General features: G+C 47.2%; 1 protein-coding gene across 4 annotated transcripts in view; it reads right to left on the bottom strand.

The window, feature by feature from the left end:
* The window catches only part of LOC308583924 (cullin-9-like), a 34,431-nt gene that overhangs the window by 14,839 nt on the left and 1,616 nt on the right, over nucleotides 1-17,976 (bottom strand). For all 4 annotated transcript variants that reach the window (XM_081188358.1, XM_081188355.1, XM_081188357.1 and 1 more), the window contains exons 2-14: nucleotides 14,770-15,354; nucleotides 12,652-12,806; nucleotides 11,365-11,877; nucleotides 10,484-10,619; nucleotides 10,042-10,226; nucleotides 6,378-6,747; nucleotides 5,593-5,794; nucleotides 4,533-4,740; nucleotides 3,927-4,120; nucleotides 2,898-3,106; nucleotides 1,345-1,570; nucleotides 554-659; nucleotides 3-230 (exon numbers count right to left, since the gene is read on the bottom strand). In XM_081188358.1, the coding sequence (XP_081044484.1) occupies nucleotides 3-230; nucleotides 554-659; nucleotides 1,345-1,570; nucleotides 2,898-3,106; nucleotides 3,927-4,120; nucleotides 4,533-4,740; nucleotides 5,593-5,794; nucleotides 6,378-6,747; nucleotides 10,042-10,226; nucleotides 10,484-10,619; nucleotides 11,365-11,877; nucleotides 12,652-12,806; nucleotides 14,770-15,340 (3,303 nt within the window). In that variant the 5' untranslated portion in view covers nucleotides 15,341-15,354. The remainder of the gene's footprint in view (nucleotides 1-2; nucleotides 231-553; nucleotides 660-1,344; nucleotides 1,571-2,897; nucleotides 3,107-3,926; nucleotides 4,121-4,532; nucleotides 4,741-5,592; nucleotides 5,795-6,377; nucleotides 6,748-10,041; nucleotides 10,227-10,483; nucleotides 10,620-11,364; nucleotides 11,878-12,651; nucleotides 12,807-14,769; nucleotides 15,355-17,976) is intronic.

Raw genomic sequence — 17,976 nt, 5'->3', positions numbered from 1 at the left:
ACCTGGATGCAGCCAGCCAGGATGCTGGCAGTCATCTTCTTATACAGGCCAGCGTACTTCTCGCACTTGCTCACGAGGTCCCTCAGTTCCGTCACCCATGGGAGACCGGAGCCATGCTTCTCCACGACTTTGGCCAAGGCTTCCTCGGTACGCAGGCAGCACATGGAAACAGCACAGTCTCTGTCCAGGGTTGCCAAGTGATGAAGGAACTCAATGGACTCCTGGACAACCTGCAGGCAAAGGGAAGAATATAAAAGCACATTAGGAATTGATAACAGTATTTAAAATAAATAAATAAACACAACAACAAGTAAGTAGTTTGCATAAAAATGCTGAGATCAACTTTTTCTTTAAAAAATCACCGTTCACAAAAAAGCGTAGGAAAAGAAGGCACTAAGTGGACTTTTTACTTTTAGTGGGAAAGTTACGTTTAAATAATCATCATCTGTTCTACAAATTCCATAGAACATCTGCAACGTATGAAACGGGATCACAGAACATGCTTCAATAGTTCTTCCTCCCAGCTCCCTCCCCACTGATTCTTCCTCCCTACCTCTTGATCATTTAGGTGAGCACTCATGGAAGACAAGCAAGACTCAATGCACTTATGCCAGGGCACTGAGTCTTCCCAGGAACTGTCCAGGAACTTGTTCAAAAGCCTGGAGCAAAGAAGAAAGAAGAGGAGGAGGAGGGAAAGTTCTGAAAAGAGACACGTTAGAAGCAACAACTGAGCTCCTCCAAAGTGATCGCTCCAAACTACAACACAAGACCCTGCCAACAATAATCTTGCGATGCAACAGCTAACTGCCTTGCAACCACCCAAAAGCATTCTCTACTTTCTTTCATGCTTCTGGTTTCTTTATATTATTAATCTCCTTCATATTATTATTCACATGCACAGCTTGGCACTCTCTCTGGAGTTCTAGTTTGGGATAAGGAATGGCAATACTCTGCACATGTCGTGCATCGCGGCACATTTCCCCCTGGTTGCGAAAGTGTTGGGTTTTTTAAGCAGTCAGCGTGCTTTGTTGATTTATCCTGGTGTCTGCATTCCCCACTGAAATAACATTTGGTGCCTATAAAAGTCACAAAATGATTGGAGAGCTCGACTAAACATTCTGATTGGTTGGGCTTTTGTTGTTGTTTGTTTGCCTGTTTCCAAATGGTTGCGAAGGACTTGTACACTTCTCATCCATTTCCACAAATTCTGTGTTTGCTTTTGCAAAGTTCCGACCTTGCCCCATTTACAAGGTGAGAAAGGTATGATGGGCTCTTAGCCTTTGGGGTGAGTGCAACTCTCTTGGGTCAACATGGCAAGCTGCCATCGAAGTACGTGAGCCATACCTTAATGTTCCCAGCAGTACGTCCCTCTCAGATCCCAGTAGCACCAAGTCTTTGAGCAGAAGCACGTCGGCCAGAAGCTCACAGCTGTTTCCCACGGGGAAGGCACCCTGGCCACAAATGCAGCCCTCCAGAGCCATCACCATCTCCTTGCAAATGCTGCTGGTGTGCAGACTGCTCAGCAGTTTGGGAACATCAATGTCCTTCAGGCCAAAGGAGGCTGCAGAGACTGGTTGGTTGGGGAGGGAAGACATTTTGAAGGGCAGAGCTTAGAGCTTTGCTCTTGAATAACAACAACAATAACAATTTTATTCATACCCTGCCCATTTGGCTGGGTTTCCCCAGCCACTCTGGGCAGCTTACAGCATAACTAAAACCATAATAAAAACACCAACTGTTAAAAACCTCCTGATACAGATGTCTTCTAAAAGTTGTGAAATTTTATCTCCTTGACATCTGAAGCGGGGGAGGGGGGTGATCCACAGGGAGGGCGCCACTCCCTTGCCCTGAAGTTGTTTTGTTTTTATCTTTTCAGAAACCTAGAATCATAGAGTTGGAATAGACCACAAGGGCCATCGAGTCCAACCCCCCTGCCAAGCAGGAAACACCATCAGAGCACTCCTGACATATGGTTGTCAAGCCTCTGCTTAAAGACCTCCAAAGTAGGAGACTCCACCACACTCCTTGGCAGCAAATTCCACTGTCGAACAGCTCTTACTGTCAGGAAGTTCTTCCGAATGTTTAGGTGGACTAATTAACTTATTAACTCTTGGAACCAAAGGGTGGTAATTCAACATCCTGTCAGTGCAAGGATGACCACCCAGTGCACCCTCTCCAGATCTGCCCCAGAGGGTTGTAGGAACCCCTAACACAGATTTTTTGGGGGGAGGGCCTTCATGCGGAGGAAGAGGGGAACGTTCTCTTGTGCAAATAGAAATCCTTGTGCTGACTAAATGCTCACACAGCACTACTTTGGATACAACCCATTTCAATTTTTTAATTTTTTTAAAAGCACTCCCGCCTCCAGGGCACGAGCAATGCTGGTTTATCGCATAACACACCTTCAAGTATCTGTCTGGGGTGGACTATGCAGAATTAGATAAATTAACAGGAAGGATTTGAAACCTGCGGGACCAGAGATTCTTAGAAGACTGGAGTAAATATCTGAACTATCTGAAAAGCAATTCTAATAAACAGATTACGTTAGTAGGACTGCCCTGGCCCTGGGGGAGGATAACCTGACTTCCTTAGGGCCTGGGACTTCTAAACTATGATTATTCATGGACCTTAAGGTCCTCTGCGGGGCATACCAGGAGAGGCGGTCCCGTAAATACGAGGGCCCTAAGCCACAAATAACATTACTGAAAAATGAAAATTTAAGGCAGCGCGGTAGCATCCATGTGTGACAAATTGAAATCAAAAGGGAGAAATGTCCTGTGCCACAGAGAGGAGAGGCAGCGCCCTCTTGGCCCAAACGTCTTCAGGCCCACAAGGAAGGAGAGCACAGAGATACCCTCCAGCCAAGACCCATACTCAAAGCCTCAGCCACGTCATACCTGCATTCTCCTGGCTCAGGGGCAGCTTACGTCCAGCCAAGCGGCTAAGCACTATCCAAGCCAGCCTCTCGTTGGAGCTCTGGCCGGCTTGGCAGCAGCTCTGCAGGACTGCATGGAGGTCACAGTTTTCCAGCTGCTCCGCCAGACCCTTGTGGTAGTCGATCAATCGGTTGAGCACCAGAAGCCCATTCCGAACTGCTGCCGAGGCCCTGGGGGAAGAAGGCAAAGGGAAGCTGCATTGAGAGGCTGCGGGAAAGAAGTGGGGTCTCTCCTTCTTTGGAGGGTCTTCAGCAGAGGCTGCACAGCCACTTCTCGGGGGTGTCATAGTGGGTTTGCTGCATCAGCAGAGGATTGGGCTAAATTACCTTCAAAAGGTCCCTTTCAAGTCTATAATTCCATGAGGCAGAATAGAACTAAGGCTCATACAGGATTTTCCAGCCCCGGAAAGCTAGGAGCCTCATATTCAAGGAAGATGAAGTGAACCTTCCCTCCAAAATCTCAATAGAAACGAAAGATCCCCTTGGTCTGGGCTCTTCTTAGCCTCAGAGTAAAGATAAATACCATACTTTTCCATGTATAAGACACCCCCATGTATAAGAAGCCCCCTATTTTGGGAGACTCAAATTTAAGAAAATGGGGGGAGATGGCTTTTTTGCAGAGGATTGCCCAGGGTTGTTTAGCTTGTTTTAGGGGGGATTGCCGAAAATCACCCGCTTGCGTCCAAAAATCCGCCTCTCATCTGTCCCCTCACTGGCAGAAGCTGTCAATCGCCCCCTCAATTGCCGCAGTGCCAGCCAATCAACAACAGCCATTGAGGCAGCAACTTTAGCATAATTTTAAAAGAAAACAATCTAGTCTTATACACAGAAAAGTATGGTATTCATACAATTTTTACTGAAGTTTTAAAATTATATCTCCTCTCTCTTCCCTTTCTCATTTTCCTTCTATAAATTTCCCTCCTCCTTATAATTTGAAAGCGTCAGATACGAACGCTCCTTTTCCTCGCCCAGATTTCCCCTTGAACCTCACCCAGGTGTGTTCAGCATCTTCTCGATCGCAGCAGGGACGGCGCAGAGCAAATTGCCAGGGACTTTGCTGGAAGCAGGACCGACGCCGGCGAAGATCTCTTGCATTGCCCGGGCATCTGAGGGTTTCAGAGGGTAGTGCTTCTCACAGCCTCCTGGTAGCTCACAGTTCCCAGCTCCCAACAGTATCTTCAACGCCTGGGGGACAAAGACAGCGGCTGAATGGCAAGGAATAAAGCAGAGAGAGGAATGGCGAACTGTAAATTCAGTAGACCAGTGGTTTCCAATTAGCGATCTCGTTTTTCAAAAAGTCATGGATTTCCTCCCCCCCCACACACACATTTTTGGAACCGTTTATATCTCTGTGGTTGGTTGTGTTATGTGGATGGTGCCATGATACCCTCCAAAACATATCCCAGCGCAAAATGGGACACACGACTTCTGGGTCTGCGCTCCCACCCGAGTCACATGATCTGCATGGCGGCCAGAAATGGAAAGTACTGGGCAGCTGAAGGGTACGTGCTGCAGACCAGCAACTGGAAACCACTGCAGTGCACATTCGTGAAATTACATTGCACCCAAACCATACAGCATACGACAGGAAACGTACCGCTAAGCCAGCCTGCTGCACTGATGCAGACGTGGAGTGCTTCTGCATGCATTGTAGCACGGAGCGCAGCCCCCCTCCGAGGGCAAAGAGGACCCGCCAGTCATACTGGGCCATGAACCGGCGCAGCATCTGTAGTGCCAACACCATCACCAGCTTCTCCTCCACTCGGTGACTCAACAGCTCCACCAGCAGCCTCCCCATTTTCTCCCTGTGGGCAGCAGAAGGGGCAAGTCATTGCAGGAGCCTGGCCCCTCAACAGACGGCTGGAGACCAGGCCCCAAGCACACAGAACCAGGCAAGGCAAATACTTCTTGCTACTGAACAGAAAATAACTTGTCAATAAATTGGTGATGCCAACTCTGGGAGGGAGAGGTGCTGTCCAGGTGGTACTGACCCATGACAGGGCCTTTTCAGTGGTGGTTCCCCAGCTGCGGAATCCCCCTCCTAGTGAGGTGTTCCTATCTCCGTCATTATTTCAGGAGGAATTTATATCAAACCGTATTATCCACGGTAATGTTTACACTACACATGAGAAAATCCTGCCTTTGTTTCCATCTGCTTACAATGGTCTCCTAAATTCAGGTAGGTAGCCGTGTTGGCCTGACGCAGTCGAAATAAATAAAAAATGTGTATCTGAAGAAGTGTGCATGCACAGAAAAGCTTGTACCCAGAACAAACTTAGTTGGTCTCTAAGGTGCTACTGGACAATTTTTTTATTTTTTTTTAATGGTCTCCTAAATAACTTATAAATTTTTCCTATTCTTTCATAAAGATTTTGTCCTCTTGGTTTCTCAGTTTTCCAGTCAGTTTTGCCAACTTGGTATAATCCATCAGCCTGGTTTGCCATTCTTCTCCAGTAGGGCCTATATATCTGAGTTTCTAACCCTGCTGGGGTGGGGTGTCAAATGTTACTGAGGACCATCAAAAACAGGCCTTGACCCTGGTGTAGATGTTACTGAGCTAGATGGAAGAATGTCCTGAATCAGCTTCCTTCCTATGCCCAGAGCCTGTGGTAAGCAGTGGATATTAAAAAAGAAAGAACGAGGAGACCAGAACTGACCTTCTGGAGAGCTCACACTCCATCCTGACGACATGCCTCTCTTGCCTCTCTCGCTCAAGCTCCTCCTCCAAGATGCTGATGGTGAATCTGAGACCAGCCACCTGCTGTTCAGCGTCACAGCTGGGCTTCTGGATCATCTCCAAGGCATCAGAGAGCTGCTCGATGGTGCTCTTCTTCCCGACCAGCTTCACACTGCAGAAAGCTGATCAACAAATCTATCAGCACAACGGTCCTTCAGTCAGTTTCATCTCAGCGTCCTCGCACCTGCTTGCTCCTCCTTGTCACCCACAGCACACGAAACCTTTTTGTCCCTAGAGGCTTTCCCTAGCATTTCTTTTTCCCCAACAAGAAGCTACCCAGGCTATTATCAAACCAGAAACTTTATTGTGTTCTCGGGGTTGTGGGTTCAAGCCCCACGTTGGGCAAAGGAGTCTTGCACACCGCCTTCCCACTGGTTCACAGACACACAGGTAAGAAAGACCGAGCTAGACCTGACAAGAAACACAAGGTTGCTGCTGCGGGGAAAAGTAGGCCTCTCTCCAAAAGCCCGATAAAAAATTTCCCTTGTGCTGCTATGTTCTGCTTTTCTGCCCTCCTCAGCCAATGAATGGGGGAAATACAAAATGTTGTGACGGGACAATCTCAACTACACAAACTTTATGGAGGGCGAGGGGGACTCGATACAAGTCTCTCATTTTAGGTGGCTCCTGTTGTTACATCTACTTTAGTCCAAGGTGAAGTCTCTTGAACACAAAATTAAGCCCCAGTGTCTGCCAGTTACTTACCTTTGGTTTTCTCATCCAGCGTGTCTGGGTAAGAAAGTCCTTCCATTCTGAGGAGCTCATGAACCAGCTGGGTGTCTGTTTTCTCTTCCGGGGATGGAGCTGGAGACGGCGCTTCGGTAGACAGTGAGTCCTCCTCTGTCTTTTCGGGCGCTGTGGCTTTGGAAAGGCCGCCACACTTCGCAGGGGCCAGGTCCACCTTTCGTCCACCTGTCCCTCCTTCGCTGGAGGAATACTTGAGATAGACGTGGGAGCTGCGCAGATCACTTTGGGCGTTGCCCTGGCAGCACCTGCTCAGGAACTGCAGCACTTTCTGAGCTTGCTCTACGGAGACAGACAGTGGGATCAGGCCTTCTTCGTCCAGCTCTGGCAGCTTGAAATACAGAGAGAAAGATCTGATGTACAGAGACCCCTTCCAGTTTTTTGCAACTAGAATGATATTTATTGAAAAAAGAATTTATTTTAAAAAAATTACAAAGAAAAAAGACAAAAACAGAAAAAGAAAAAGAAAAAATAAAACCATCATTTTCAAATTCTCCACTTTCATTACCTTCTTTCCATGACCTCCTCCTCCTCCCATCTCTTGTATCTTGATTAATAATTGTCACAGCAAATCCTTTCCATAATTCATAATATTCTGTCATTACATTACCTTACTCTATTTTCATCTTATCTTATAAAAAACCTTGAAACTTAAGACTTAAATCTTATTTTTACCAGCTTCTCATAACCATTACCTTTTTACCTAATTCTTTAAACATTTTTACAAGAGCCAAGTAATTTCATTTCAACATTTTTCCAACGTTCATAAAACATTTCTAATTATAAAAAAGAGAATAAAAACAATCCAATCTTCTTCCAGCGTCCCCTCCCCCCAGTCCCAGGATTGTCAGTCCTTTTTATCCCATTTAGTCTGGCACATTAACCTGGTGATCTTATATCCGAGGCCTTCAAATCTCTTCCATGTCCCTTCCACAGCTCTTCTTCATATTTTCCTTTCACTCGTGGGAACTCCAGCTTGGTAGTGTTTTTGACCCTTTTCAACAAATCAGCCCCTTTCCCATAGTCCAGACTAGACTCCATGTGGTATTTTAAGACATGTTTCAAATTCCCTCCAAAATTGGAAGTCCCAACAGCTCCAAACCTCTGATGGCCAATTGCCAGACTCGGAAAGTCCAAACATCCCTGCATAGGGGGGTCAGTCCAACCCCCCATTTCCAAATCAATCCAAACTTTATCTTTCCAAATCTGGTTTTTTCCAAGTTCATTTGTCAAATCCAAAGGCTCATTTCCCTGCTGGGCCAAAAGTCCCTCCATCTCTGGCGCCCAAGATTCTGCAACATCCTCTTCTCTCATCTGCTCTGTCAGGACACACTCCTGTTTAAGTTCCTGGGTGGGCTCCATATAATTTCCCACTACCTGTTCAAATGTTCTGGCCGCATTAGTAATCAAATCCGTCTTCTGGCTTAACTGACCCAATAGGGCATTTATTTTACAGAAAGCACCCAACAGTGCTTCTGAAAACATTGTCCTGCAAGGTCACAAGTCCTTTCCCACGGTTGTAATCTGTGGCAGCTGCAAGCTCCCTAGAATTGGTTACAGTTTCACAGTCCCCCTCTAGGGGGAAAACTTCTGGTTGTTCTTTCTTTTAAGGACAATAGCAACAAAGTTTCTTTTTTAAAGATATTTTGTCAATATTTGTTCCTTTAAAATGCGAAAGGAAACAGTGGAATCACAATGTTACTCTTCTTTTAACTATCTGTCAAAAACATTTGTCTCTGGTCAATGAGCTTCAAAACGTCAATTCTGACACCCCGCTCCAGGGTCAGGACGGTGGAAAGTTACTTTACTTTAAACTCACTTCTGCAGGTTTAAACAGTCCAAAAAAGATCCCCCTTCTTCTCCTGCTACCGAAGGGGGGGGGGGTTCAAGGATTTTAAATGGTGAAAACCGATCCTTTAAAAGTGATTTTCTAAGCTCTAGTGTACGTTATCTTTGCTTTCTTCTGACTACAAGGAAATGGAAGGCTGACTTCCTGTTTAGACCTTCCCGTTTCAGTACCAAATTAAGGGGAATTTTTAAGTCCAATTCCTTTCTAATTGCCAGTTCTTATTTGCAGACCAATTGTTCAATGTTTAAGTACTCACGGGTGATTATTTTAGATGCCAAATTGTCCCAGGAAAAAGGCAGAGCTCTCTGGCAACAGCTATGCGGCTTCTCTCCACGGGAAAAGCAATTGACTCATAGCACCGCGCCACTTCCCCCTCTTCGCTTCGGAGCCCGTTAGTGGGTTCCTTTGCGGGTTGGGGGGGCGCTAAGGGTGCCCACCGAGTCCCACGGTCACAGGCTTCATCCGCCTGTGATTTCTAAAAGGGTCCCCGCTTCGCCGCAGCGGAAAGGACCCGTTTCACGCGGAGCTGGTCCCTCCGGTTCAGAGGGAGTCCGCCATTGCCGATGGCGCCACCCCGGAAGTCCAGTTTTTTGCAACTAGAATCCTGGCGGCAGCTGTCATGTATAAGAACTCTTTTTTTATTATTTTATTGGGGATGTCTTTTGTCACTACATCTAGAAGAAACTCTTTTCCTTTCCTGCCCCAATCTGGCCACAGTGATCCATGTGACGGACACCTCCAGGCTTGACTACTGTAATTCGCTCTACATGGGGCTGCCCTTGAAACTGTCCCACAAACTCCAGCGGGTACAGAATGCTGCAGCGAGGCTCCTCACAGGGTCCCTGGAATGGGAGCATATTCACCAGTGCTTTACCAGTTGCACTGGCTTCCGCTTGACTATAGGGTCAGGTTCATGGTGCTGGTTTTGACCTTTAAAGCCCTTTGTGGCTTAGGGCCCTCGTATTTATGGGACCGCCTCTCCTGGTATGCCCCAAAGAGGACCTTAAGGTCCATGAATAACCATAGTTTACAGGCCCTAAGGAAGTCAGACTATCCTCCACCAGTGCCAGGACCTTTTCAGTGATGGCTCCGACCTGGTGGAATGCTCTGTCCCAGGACACTAGGGCCCTTCAGGATTTAACCTCCTTCTATCGGGCCTGTAAGAACGAGCTATTCCGCCTGGCCTTTAATTTGAATTCAGCCTGATCTTTTATTTCCCTTCTCTTCCCTCCCCCTCCCCTTTTATGAAGATTACCCGCTCTGAGACCCCACAGCTAATTCTCCTCTGGCCTCCTCACTGGGTCAAGTAGGACTAATTCAGCCAGCTAGCCCTGGTGATCATCTAATGTTTATTGGATGAATTTCTCCTAAATTGATTTCTGAACTTTGAATTTTATTGTTATTCATGTTTTTATACTGTATTTTATGTTGCTTTTACAATTAAGTGTTTTAAATTTGTTGTTAGCGGCCATGAGCCCGGTTTTTTGAACTGGGAAGGGCAGGGTATAAATAAAAATTTATTATTATATTATTTTGGTCTTTTCTCAAATGTTGTTTTAAACATCTTTTTTAATTCTTCATGAATACTACCCCAGAACTTTTTGATTTTCTCACATTCCCCACCATACATGCTACATTTTTCCTTTTGACATCTTACATCTCCAGACTCAGAACCTTCACATCCTGGAACAGGGAGTACCAACAGAAACAAGAGAGGCACCAGCTCATTCCTACCTTAAATGGATCTCCCACTACTGGTTCTTCCCAGCTCTTTACCTTCTCGTTCTGCTGGATGAGCTGGACCACTTCCTGCTGCTCCTGCTGTTCTAGCTTCTTAACGAAGAAGAGGAGCTCCCACCATTCAGCCCGGCTCAGAGTCTCAGACTTCTCCTTCATATGATCCGTCAGGTATGGCGCCAAGTACAGGCCCCGAAGCGGTTTACGGTACGTTGCCTGGTTAGCTTGCAGGTGAGCACAAAATAACAGAGGGGTGTTTTATGGCTTCTCAAGAGAGCGCCGTTTTAAATGCTGTCCTCAAAGCAAAAATCCCCTTGCAGAGCAACCTGGTACAGGTGGAAGAAGCAGCCATTTTTTCCAACCCCACAAAGCAACTTTAACACTATAACACACTCCTACAGGTGCCCTGGTTTTTGAACCAGGATATAAATAAAATTTTTTTATTATTATTATTTATTATAACATCCCAGCACTGCCTTACCTGTGTCCCGTCTCAGAGAAGCTGTTAGGCTGGTTAACTTTTCTTGGGCTTTCTCATCTGCATGCCCTGAGGAACCAATGATCTCAACCATGTGCCAATGCACCCAGTATGTACGGCCCAGAGACTCCCAGTAAACCTGGAAACAAACAGGGGCCAACATAAAAAAGAAGAAGACTCCGGCTACTTGTCCTGCAAGCAATTTGACCTTCCCCCTTATACCATTCGGCAGCCATAATGATTTATTATTTATATGCCACCCATCTGAAGGGGTTGCCTGAGCCACTCTGGGCGGCTTCCGACAAAATTTTAAAACCACAGTAAAACACCACACATTAAAAACTTCCTGATACAGGTCTGTTTTCAGATGAAATAGTCAGGTAGTTGCTTATTTCCTTGACATCTGACGGGAGGGCATTCCACAGGGTGGGTGCCACTACTGAGAAGGCCCTCTGCCTGGTTCCCTGTAACCCCACGTCTCACAATGAGGGAACTGCCAGAAGGCCCTCAGAGCTGGACCGCAGAGTCCGGACTGAACAACAGAGAGGCCCCCCAGTCAGACCAAAACCCTCCTCTTGACACAGTGGTGATTCTGCTGCTCATACCACCAAGGCCAGAACAGCTTCAGAAACCCAACGAGATCCCCAAACATCAAAATTCCATAGCTTACGGCAGTGGTTCTCAACCTGTGTGTCCCCAGATGTTGTTGGACTACAACTCCCATCAGCCCTGAGCTCTGGCCTCGCTAGCTAGGGGTGATGGGAGTTGTAGTTCAACAACATCTGGGGATCCACAGGTTGAGAAAGGCTGGCCTACGGCAACCTCTGGGTCCCAGAAGCCAGGATGTTCCCCTCTCCCAGCTTTGCCCCCAAACTCAGCAATACCTGGATGGGTGGCGTGCCGTCATTGCTCTGCAGGAACTCGCCTTCGTCTCCCGCACAGACTTTCTCGTAGTCTTCCAACATGCGCACACGCATGCCCCGCACCAGCTTCTCCTGCACGTACTCCACATAGCTGTTGCGACTGGGGAAGGCCGAGCGCAGTTTGAAAGTGCTGGTCTCCTTCTGGGGGAGCCGAGTGGCTGGCGGGGCGGTGGCGCCACTGGGAGCCTGGGACTGGAAGATAGACTGAGCTGCCCAGGGCGGCTTCCTGCTGAGAGTCCGGAGCTGCCACCCGCGATCCCAGCCCATGGCCTGCACCAGCTCTGAAATAAGGCTGGCCATGGCCATGCTGAAGTCAAACTCGCGCTGCAGCCTTTTGCTGTCCCCGGAGCATGCACTGAAGAGCTCAGAGGTTGCTTGCTCCCCTCCCGGGTCTGTGGCGCTATGGTGCTTGTCGACGAGGGAGGTGGCACATAGGTAGCGCTTCACCAGAGAAAACAGCAGCTTCCCTGGAATCTGGAGCAGGGAAGAAGATGAAGAACTATGAAGAAATAGCCATGCAAACTTGATTCACATCCATTATTTAAAGCGGCCTTTTCTTCCTTGCTGATTGAGACCATTATTTAAAGTGCCTCAATTTATATCAGCCTTTCCCAGCTCTCCAAATTATTTTGTACTTTTAACTCTCATCATCCCTGACCATTGGCTGTGACGGCTCGGAACTGCAGTCCAAAACATATTCAGGGTTGGTGATGCTTTTGGCAAGGCTGATTTTGTGAGGCACCTTGAACGTGCAAATAGAGAAGATATAAATAAAGTAATGGGGGGATCTCTGTGCACTTGTCCCCCTGCCTTCAATAAATAAACAAATAAACTAATTAACTAATTAACTAACTAATAAACTAATTAAACTAATTATTTATACCCCGCCCATCTGGCTGGGTTTCCCCAGCCACTCTGGGCGGCTTCCAACCGAACACTAAAATACAATAACCTAATAAACATTAAAAGCTTCCCTAAACAGGGCTTCCTTCAGATGTCTTCTAAAAGTTTGGTAGTTATTTTTCTCTTTGACATCTGGTAGGAGGGCGTTCCACAGGGCGGGTGCCACTACCGAGAAGGCCCTCTGCCTGGTTCCCTGTAACTTGGCTTCTCGCAGCGAGGGAACCGCCAGAAGGCCCTCGGCGCTGGACCTCTCTCCAGGTCACTTCATAATTATCTCGCCCACACACCCCTCGAATATACCTCCAGATCTGAACTGGTAGCAGCCCCATCTAGGTCAGTTAATACCTGTGGCAGGGGGATCCCCTCAAAGGACATGCAGTGCTCTTCTGAGGATGTTGTTTCTGCAAACAGCTCAAGGAGTGTGTAGCGGCTGTCGAAGTCCATGTGTTGTTCAATGCCATCCTGCCGGCTCAGGGACAAGAGGACATAGGCTCGGCTTCCTGAAACCAGAGATAACTAATATGGCGCTTCCTTTGCATATGTACTAAAGCATCTTCTTGCTCACAGAACTCCCGTCTCCACAGTAAGATGGGAGTCGGTTCTTTCACACAGACATACGCAACAGAATACATAAAATGAGACAATTTGAGGTAGCAGCTTACAGAATGAGGCTCAGGGGGTTAATTCTTGACAAAAAACTAAGCCAGAAAGCTACGAGGAAGCAGTTAATGGCCTGGTTCACACCTTACCCTAAGCCAAAGTATGGCATAGTGCAGGGGTCTGCAACCCGCGGCTCCGGAGCCGCATGTGGCTCTTTTACACCTTTGCCGCAGCTCCGGGGTGGATACTAGCGAGGGGAGGAGGCGCATTGTGCACCCCGACACTCCCCACTGTGGCGGGCGCTGTACAGGCTGTGACGTCGCATGGGGGCGGTGCGTGCGTTAGTCACGCACCGTCCCGACATCACCTTCCCGCCCGCCCGCTACATTGTAATGGGCATGTACGCTGGTCACTGCATTGAAAGGGGGCATGTACGCTGGTCACTGCATTGAAAGGGGGCATGTACGCTGGTCACTGTTTTGAAGGGGAGTGAAGAACACACACACAAAAAGGTAACTTGTTATTTTAACGTTTATTTCTATGAGGAGGAGTAATTCTGAGGGGTCAAACAAAGAAATAATAAAAAGTGACAAAAAAGTTATTTTTATAATGACGAGTTTTGCGGCTCCCAGTTTTTTTCCCTTCGGAAACAAGTCCAAGTGGCTCTTTTTGTCTTAAAGGTTGCAGACCCCTGGCATAGTGGGACTGGCAAAATGCTTCTGTCCACACAGGGCAGCTCTTCATGCTCGAGGCAGAAATGTGCATACTAGGATCCAGGCAAGAAAATGTTTGGGGTATCCCTTTTTGCTGCTGTGAGATGCATTCATCAAATGCAAACAGACTCCTCACCATTTAAAATAAAGTCAGTGCCCTAATATGGCTTTGGGAATCATAACTGACAGTCACCCTATAATTTTTTGGTAATTCAACCATTTATTAGAAGTATTAACCAAGGCCGAACAAGAAATAATTTTCATAGGAGATTAAGGGGGGGAGGGGATAGTGTTTGTTTACATAGGCAGAGGGATGAGGATAGCATTGGCTAGGCACTGTCATTTAATGCAACTTACAAAAGAACATATCTTAAGATACTTTAGAAGCCTTAGGTCCAAACCAGACTTGTCGCATCACCCAGTGAGGTTGATAATTAATGGGATCAGAGCAAGCAGGGAGGGAATTTAACCCTTTCGGCTCCTTCTGTGGACTGAGGAATAAAGGTAAAGGTAAAGGGACCCCTGACCATTAGGTCCAGTCGTGACCGACTCTGGGGTTGCAGCGCTCATCTCGCTTTACTGGCCGAGGGAACCAGTGTACAGCTTCCGGGTCATGTGGCCAGCACGACTAAGCCACTTCTGGCGAACCAGAGCAGCGCACGGAAATGCCGTTTACCTTCCCGCTGGAGCAGTACCTATTTATCTACTTGCACTTTGACATGGTTTCGAACTGCTAGGTTGGCAGGAGCTGGGACGAGCAACGGGAGCTCACTCCGTCGCAGGGATTCAAACCACCCACAGCGCCACCCGCGTCCCTTATAAGGACTGAGGAATATCCCTCCTCTAAAATTAGTATTTCCATTAGGAGAAACCTTTCCCCCATCCCACCCTTGACACTAATAAGAGTCTGCAAACACCAGCTTGAGAGGAGGACTTTCCTTCAGGACTGCTGCACAGGAGGAAAGGATTAAATACCCGTTCATGCTTGCTGCAATCTTGATAATTATCAGTGCACACATACCACCTGATGCTACTTGCATTTTTAAAAACCCTGCGTATTAAATACAAAGGGCTAGTGTGGTCCTTAAGACAGGAATTGCATCATAGCTGGAGTTAGTCCCTAAAAAAGAACAAATCTTCTGAGTCTCACCTGCATTGTGGGAAGCCAGAGCCCTCAGGATCTTGCCTGCGCTGCGACAGATCTGCTCCTCCTCGTTACACAGCATCTTCATCAGCAGACTGAGGGCTCCCGTTTCCTTGAAGACCCCCATCAATGCACCAATACTGGCATAAGCACTGAGCACTTGAATGGTGTTCAGGATGGAGGACTGAGGGACTGTGGGGCTGGCCATTTGCCAAGCAGCCCGCTGCACTAAGTTCCTGACATCGGCCTTCATCTCCGAAAGAGATGCTTCATCCAACGTGACATCGGGAGGGAATATTCTGCGTGAACTCTCTTCCTTGGGTGTCCTCTTGCCTAAGAGTGTTGGGCAGTTGGCATAGGCATCATCTGCCGACATCCACATCAGGAAATTCTCCATGCTGCTCTCTGCTGAACAGATGCCAGGCCTACTTCCTGCACCATTTTCCAGGTTCCAGCGAATCAGGTATTCCACGTGTCCATTGTGACCACGGCGCTGCCGGATTAACTCCTCAGGATAGGTCTGAATCTTGGGTCCGAGATGCACTAACACATTCCCATTTTGCCTCTCAATCACCATGACAGGGAAAGCACCTGCCAGTACAGAGAGAAGCAGGTCACGTCCTCTGGAAACACTATAGAAACGTTGAGTGAGATAGCCCAAAATACAGGGACATTGCTTTGAGACACAACTACGGCATGTTCAGTGTGCCGTTAGAAAATACTACCCCAGGAAGATGACACATTCCTCAAACTCGGCAAGTAGCTGAGATCCTTGTTGGAGTTACCTCTCTTCCTACTGGATCTCAGAATACTAAAACTCTGGACCATGCAATGAAGCTGAACATGGGAAAATTCAAGACAGACAAAAGAAAAGAACTTCTTCACACAGTGCATATTTGAGTTAATTTTAAGATGTATTTTAATTAATTGATGCCTGTTTTTATGTATACTATGTTATTTATATGATGTTATCTGAGCCCGGCTCCAGCCAGCAACGGTGGGGTACAAATAATAATAATAATAATAATAATAATAATAATAATAATAATAATAATAATAATATTAAACTATGGAATTCACTGTGGCCAAAGGTAGCAATGGGTACCATCTGGGATGGGTGAAAAAGAGAATTAAGACAAATTTATGGAGGATATAAGTATCAATGATAACTACTAGTAGTAGGTTCTACTGCACTGTCAGACACAGTACGCTTCTGAATGCTAGTTGCTGAGAATCACACATGGGGAGAGTGCTGTTGTGCCAAGATCCTGCTTTGGGCTTCCCAGAGGCCTCTGGTTGGCCATTGTGAGAACAAAATGATGGATGAGATGAGTCACTCGCCTGATCCAATTGGGCTATTTTTATGTTCTTATATCCACTCATGCCAACTTGGGCTGCCCCTTCAAAGAACCAGGGTCAACATAATTTGTGAATGTCAGGAAGCCTGACAGTGAACATGCTCCAAGTCTAACTTAGGCGTCTATAAAAGTTTGCACTAATTATTTGTTTCTAAAGATAGCATTCTGGAATATGGACAAGCCAACGGGTTTCAAGAAGACCTAAAGAACTTTATTGTCTCCTAATGGAAATCCAACTGAAGTATACTTCTCTTCTGTATACAGTGGTGCCTCGCAAGACGAAATTAATTCGTTCCGCAAGTTTTTTCTTCTTGCGAGTTTTTCGTCTTGCGATGCACGGTTTCCCATAGGTATGCATTGTCCCCCGACCTCTTCTGAAGGCTGGGGGGGGGGACAAGGGCTTTTCTTCCCACCCCCAGCATTTTAAAAAACCCCGGGACAGCTGAGGACTTCTCTGCTGTCCGGGGCGATCTTAAAATGCTGGCGGGCGGCATTTTAAAATCACCCGGGACAGCGGAGGACTTCTCCGCTGTCCGGGGCGATGTAAAAGCCCCTGGGAAGGCAGGCAGGGGGGACAAAGACTTTTGCCCCCCGCCCGCCTTCAGAAGAGGTCCTGGACCTCTTCTGAAGCCGGGCGGGCGGGCGAAAGTCTTTGCCCCCCCCGCCTGCCTTCAAAAGCCGTCTGGGACAGCGGAGAAACGTGCTGCCTTTCTCCGCTCTCCCGGGAAGGCAGGCAGGGGGGAGCAAAGACCTTCGCCCCCCGCCCGCCTTCAGAAGAGGTCCTGGACCTCTTCTGAAGGCGGGCAGGGGGCGAAAGTCTTTGCTCCCCCCCGCCTGCCTTCAAAAGCCGTCCGCGATAGCGGGAAGCGCTTCCCTGCTATCCCGGACTGCTTTTAAAATGCTGGTGGTGGGGAGCAAAGCCTTTCGGCCCCCGCCGGCATTCCTGGACCTCTTCTGAAGGCCGGAGGGGGGGAAAGGCTTTGCTCCCCACCACCAGCATTTAAAAGAGGTCCCCGGAGATTTCCCTATGGGCTTTCTTCTTGCGAAGCAAGCCCATAGGGAAATTCGTCTTGCGAAGCGCCTCCAAAACAGAAAACCCTTTCGTCTTGCGGGTTTTCCATCTTGCGAGGCATTCGTCTTGCGAGGTACCACTGTACTTCTCTATAGAGAAACTTTAGTTCAGTACAGACATCATGACCATAGATGAAGCTGGGCAAAAAGTGATTCACTGTCAACACAGCACAAAAGTGAAAGCTGTTGTAATCTAATGAGGTGTGACCTAATGCTACACTGGAATTTAAGCATGTGTTCTCCCTCAAATTATTCCGTGCTTCTACTCTTATATCTACTTCCCCACTTATAAGCAACCTATCTTGGACAAGTATTTGTCCTAGAGACAGATGTGAATAACTTGCTAGCTTATATATTTTCAAAGGGAGACTGCTATTTCATTTCAGTGATCTTGTTGTACAGGTGGAGATATAGCACAAGCTAATCTAATTCGGTCTACAACTTCTACACTCCATCGGAAGACTATTACAAACCACACATGGGGCTTCTGTCATCTTGTTAGGCAGCATCTTTTTATATTCTCTTTTAATTAACATCCGGCCTGAAAAAGAAATCTAATGAACCTGAAAGCCTGCACACAATTTTGTGGTGTATAGGTCAAGATAAAAGGTTCCATACTACTGTTGCTTTATGAGGTGTTATTTTAATGATTCATTAATGCTACAAGCAGTTTTTGTCTGTTTTGAAGACAGGTTGGTTTGGATCTATGCAAGACGCAGGCAAATAAAGGTTGCAATTATAAATGATGCACAACAGCTAGCTAAGGTTAAAAACTGCCTTAAAA

This window comes from Podarcis bocagei (assembly GCF_964188305.1).
Source record: "Podarcis bocagei genome assembly, chromosome: 3".
Taxonomy (NCBI): Eukaryota; Metazoa; Chordata; class Lepidosauria; order Squamata; family Lacertidae; genus Podarcis; species Podarcis bocagei.
Note: the sequence above shows the minus strand (reverse complement) of the source record. Positions and strands in the feature narration are given on the sequence as shown.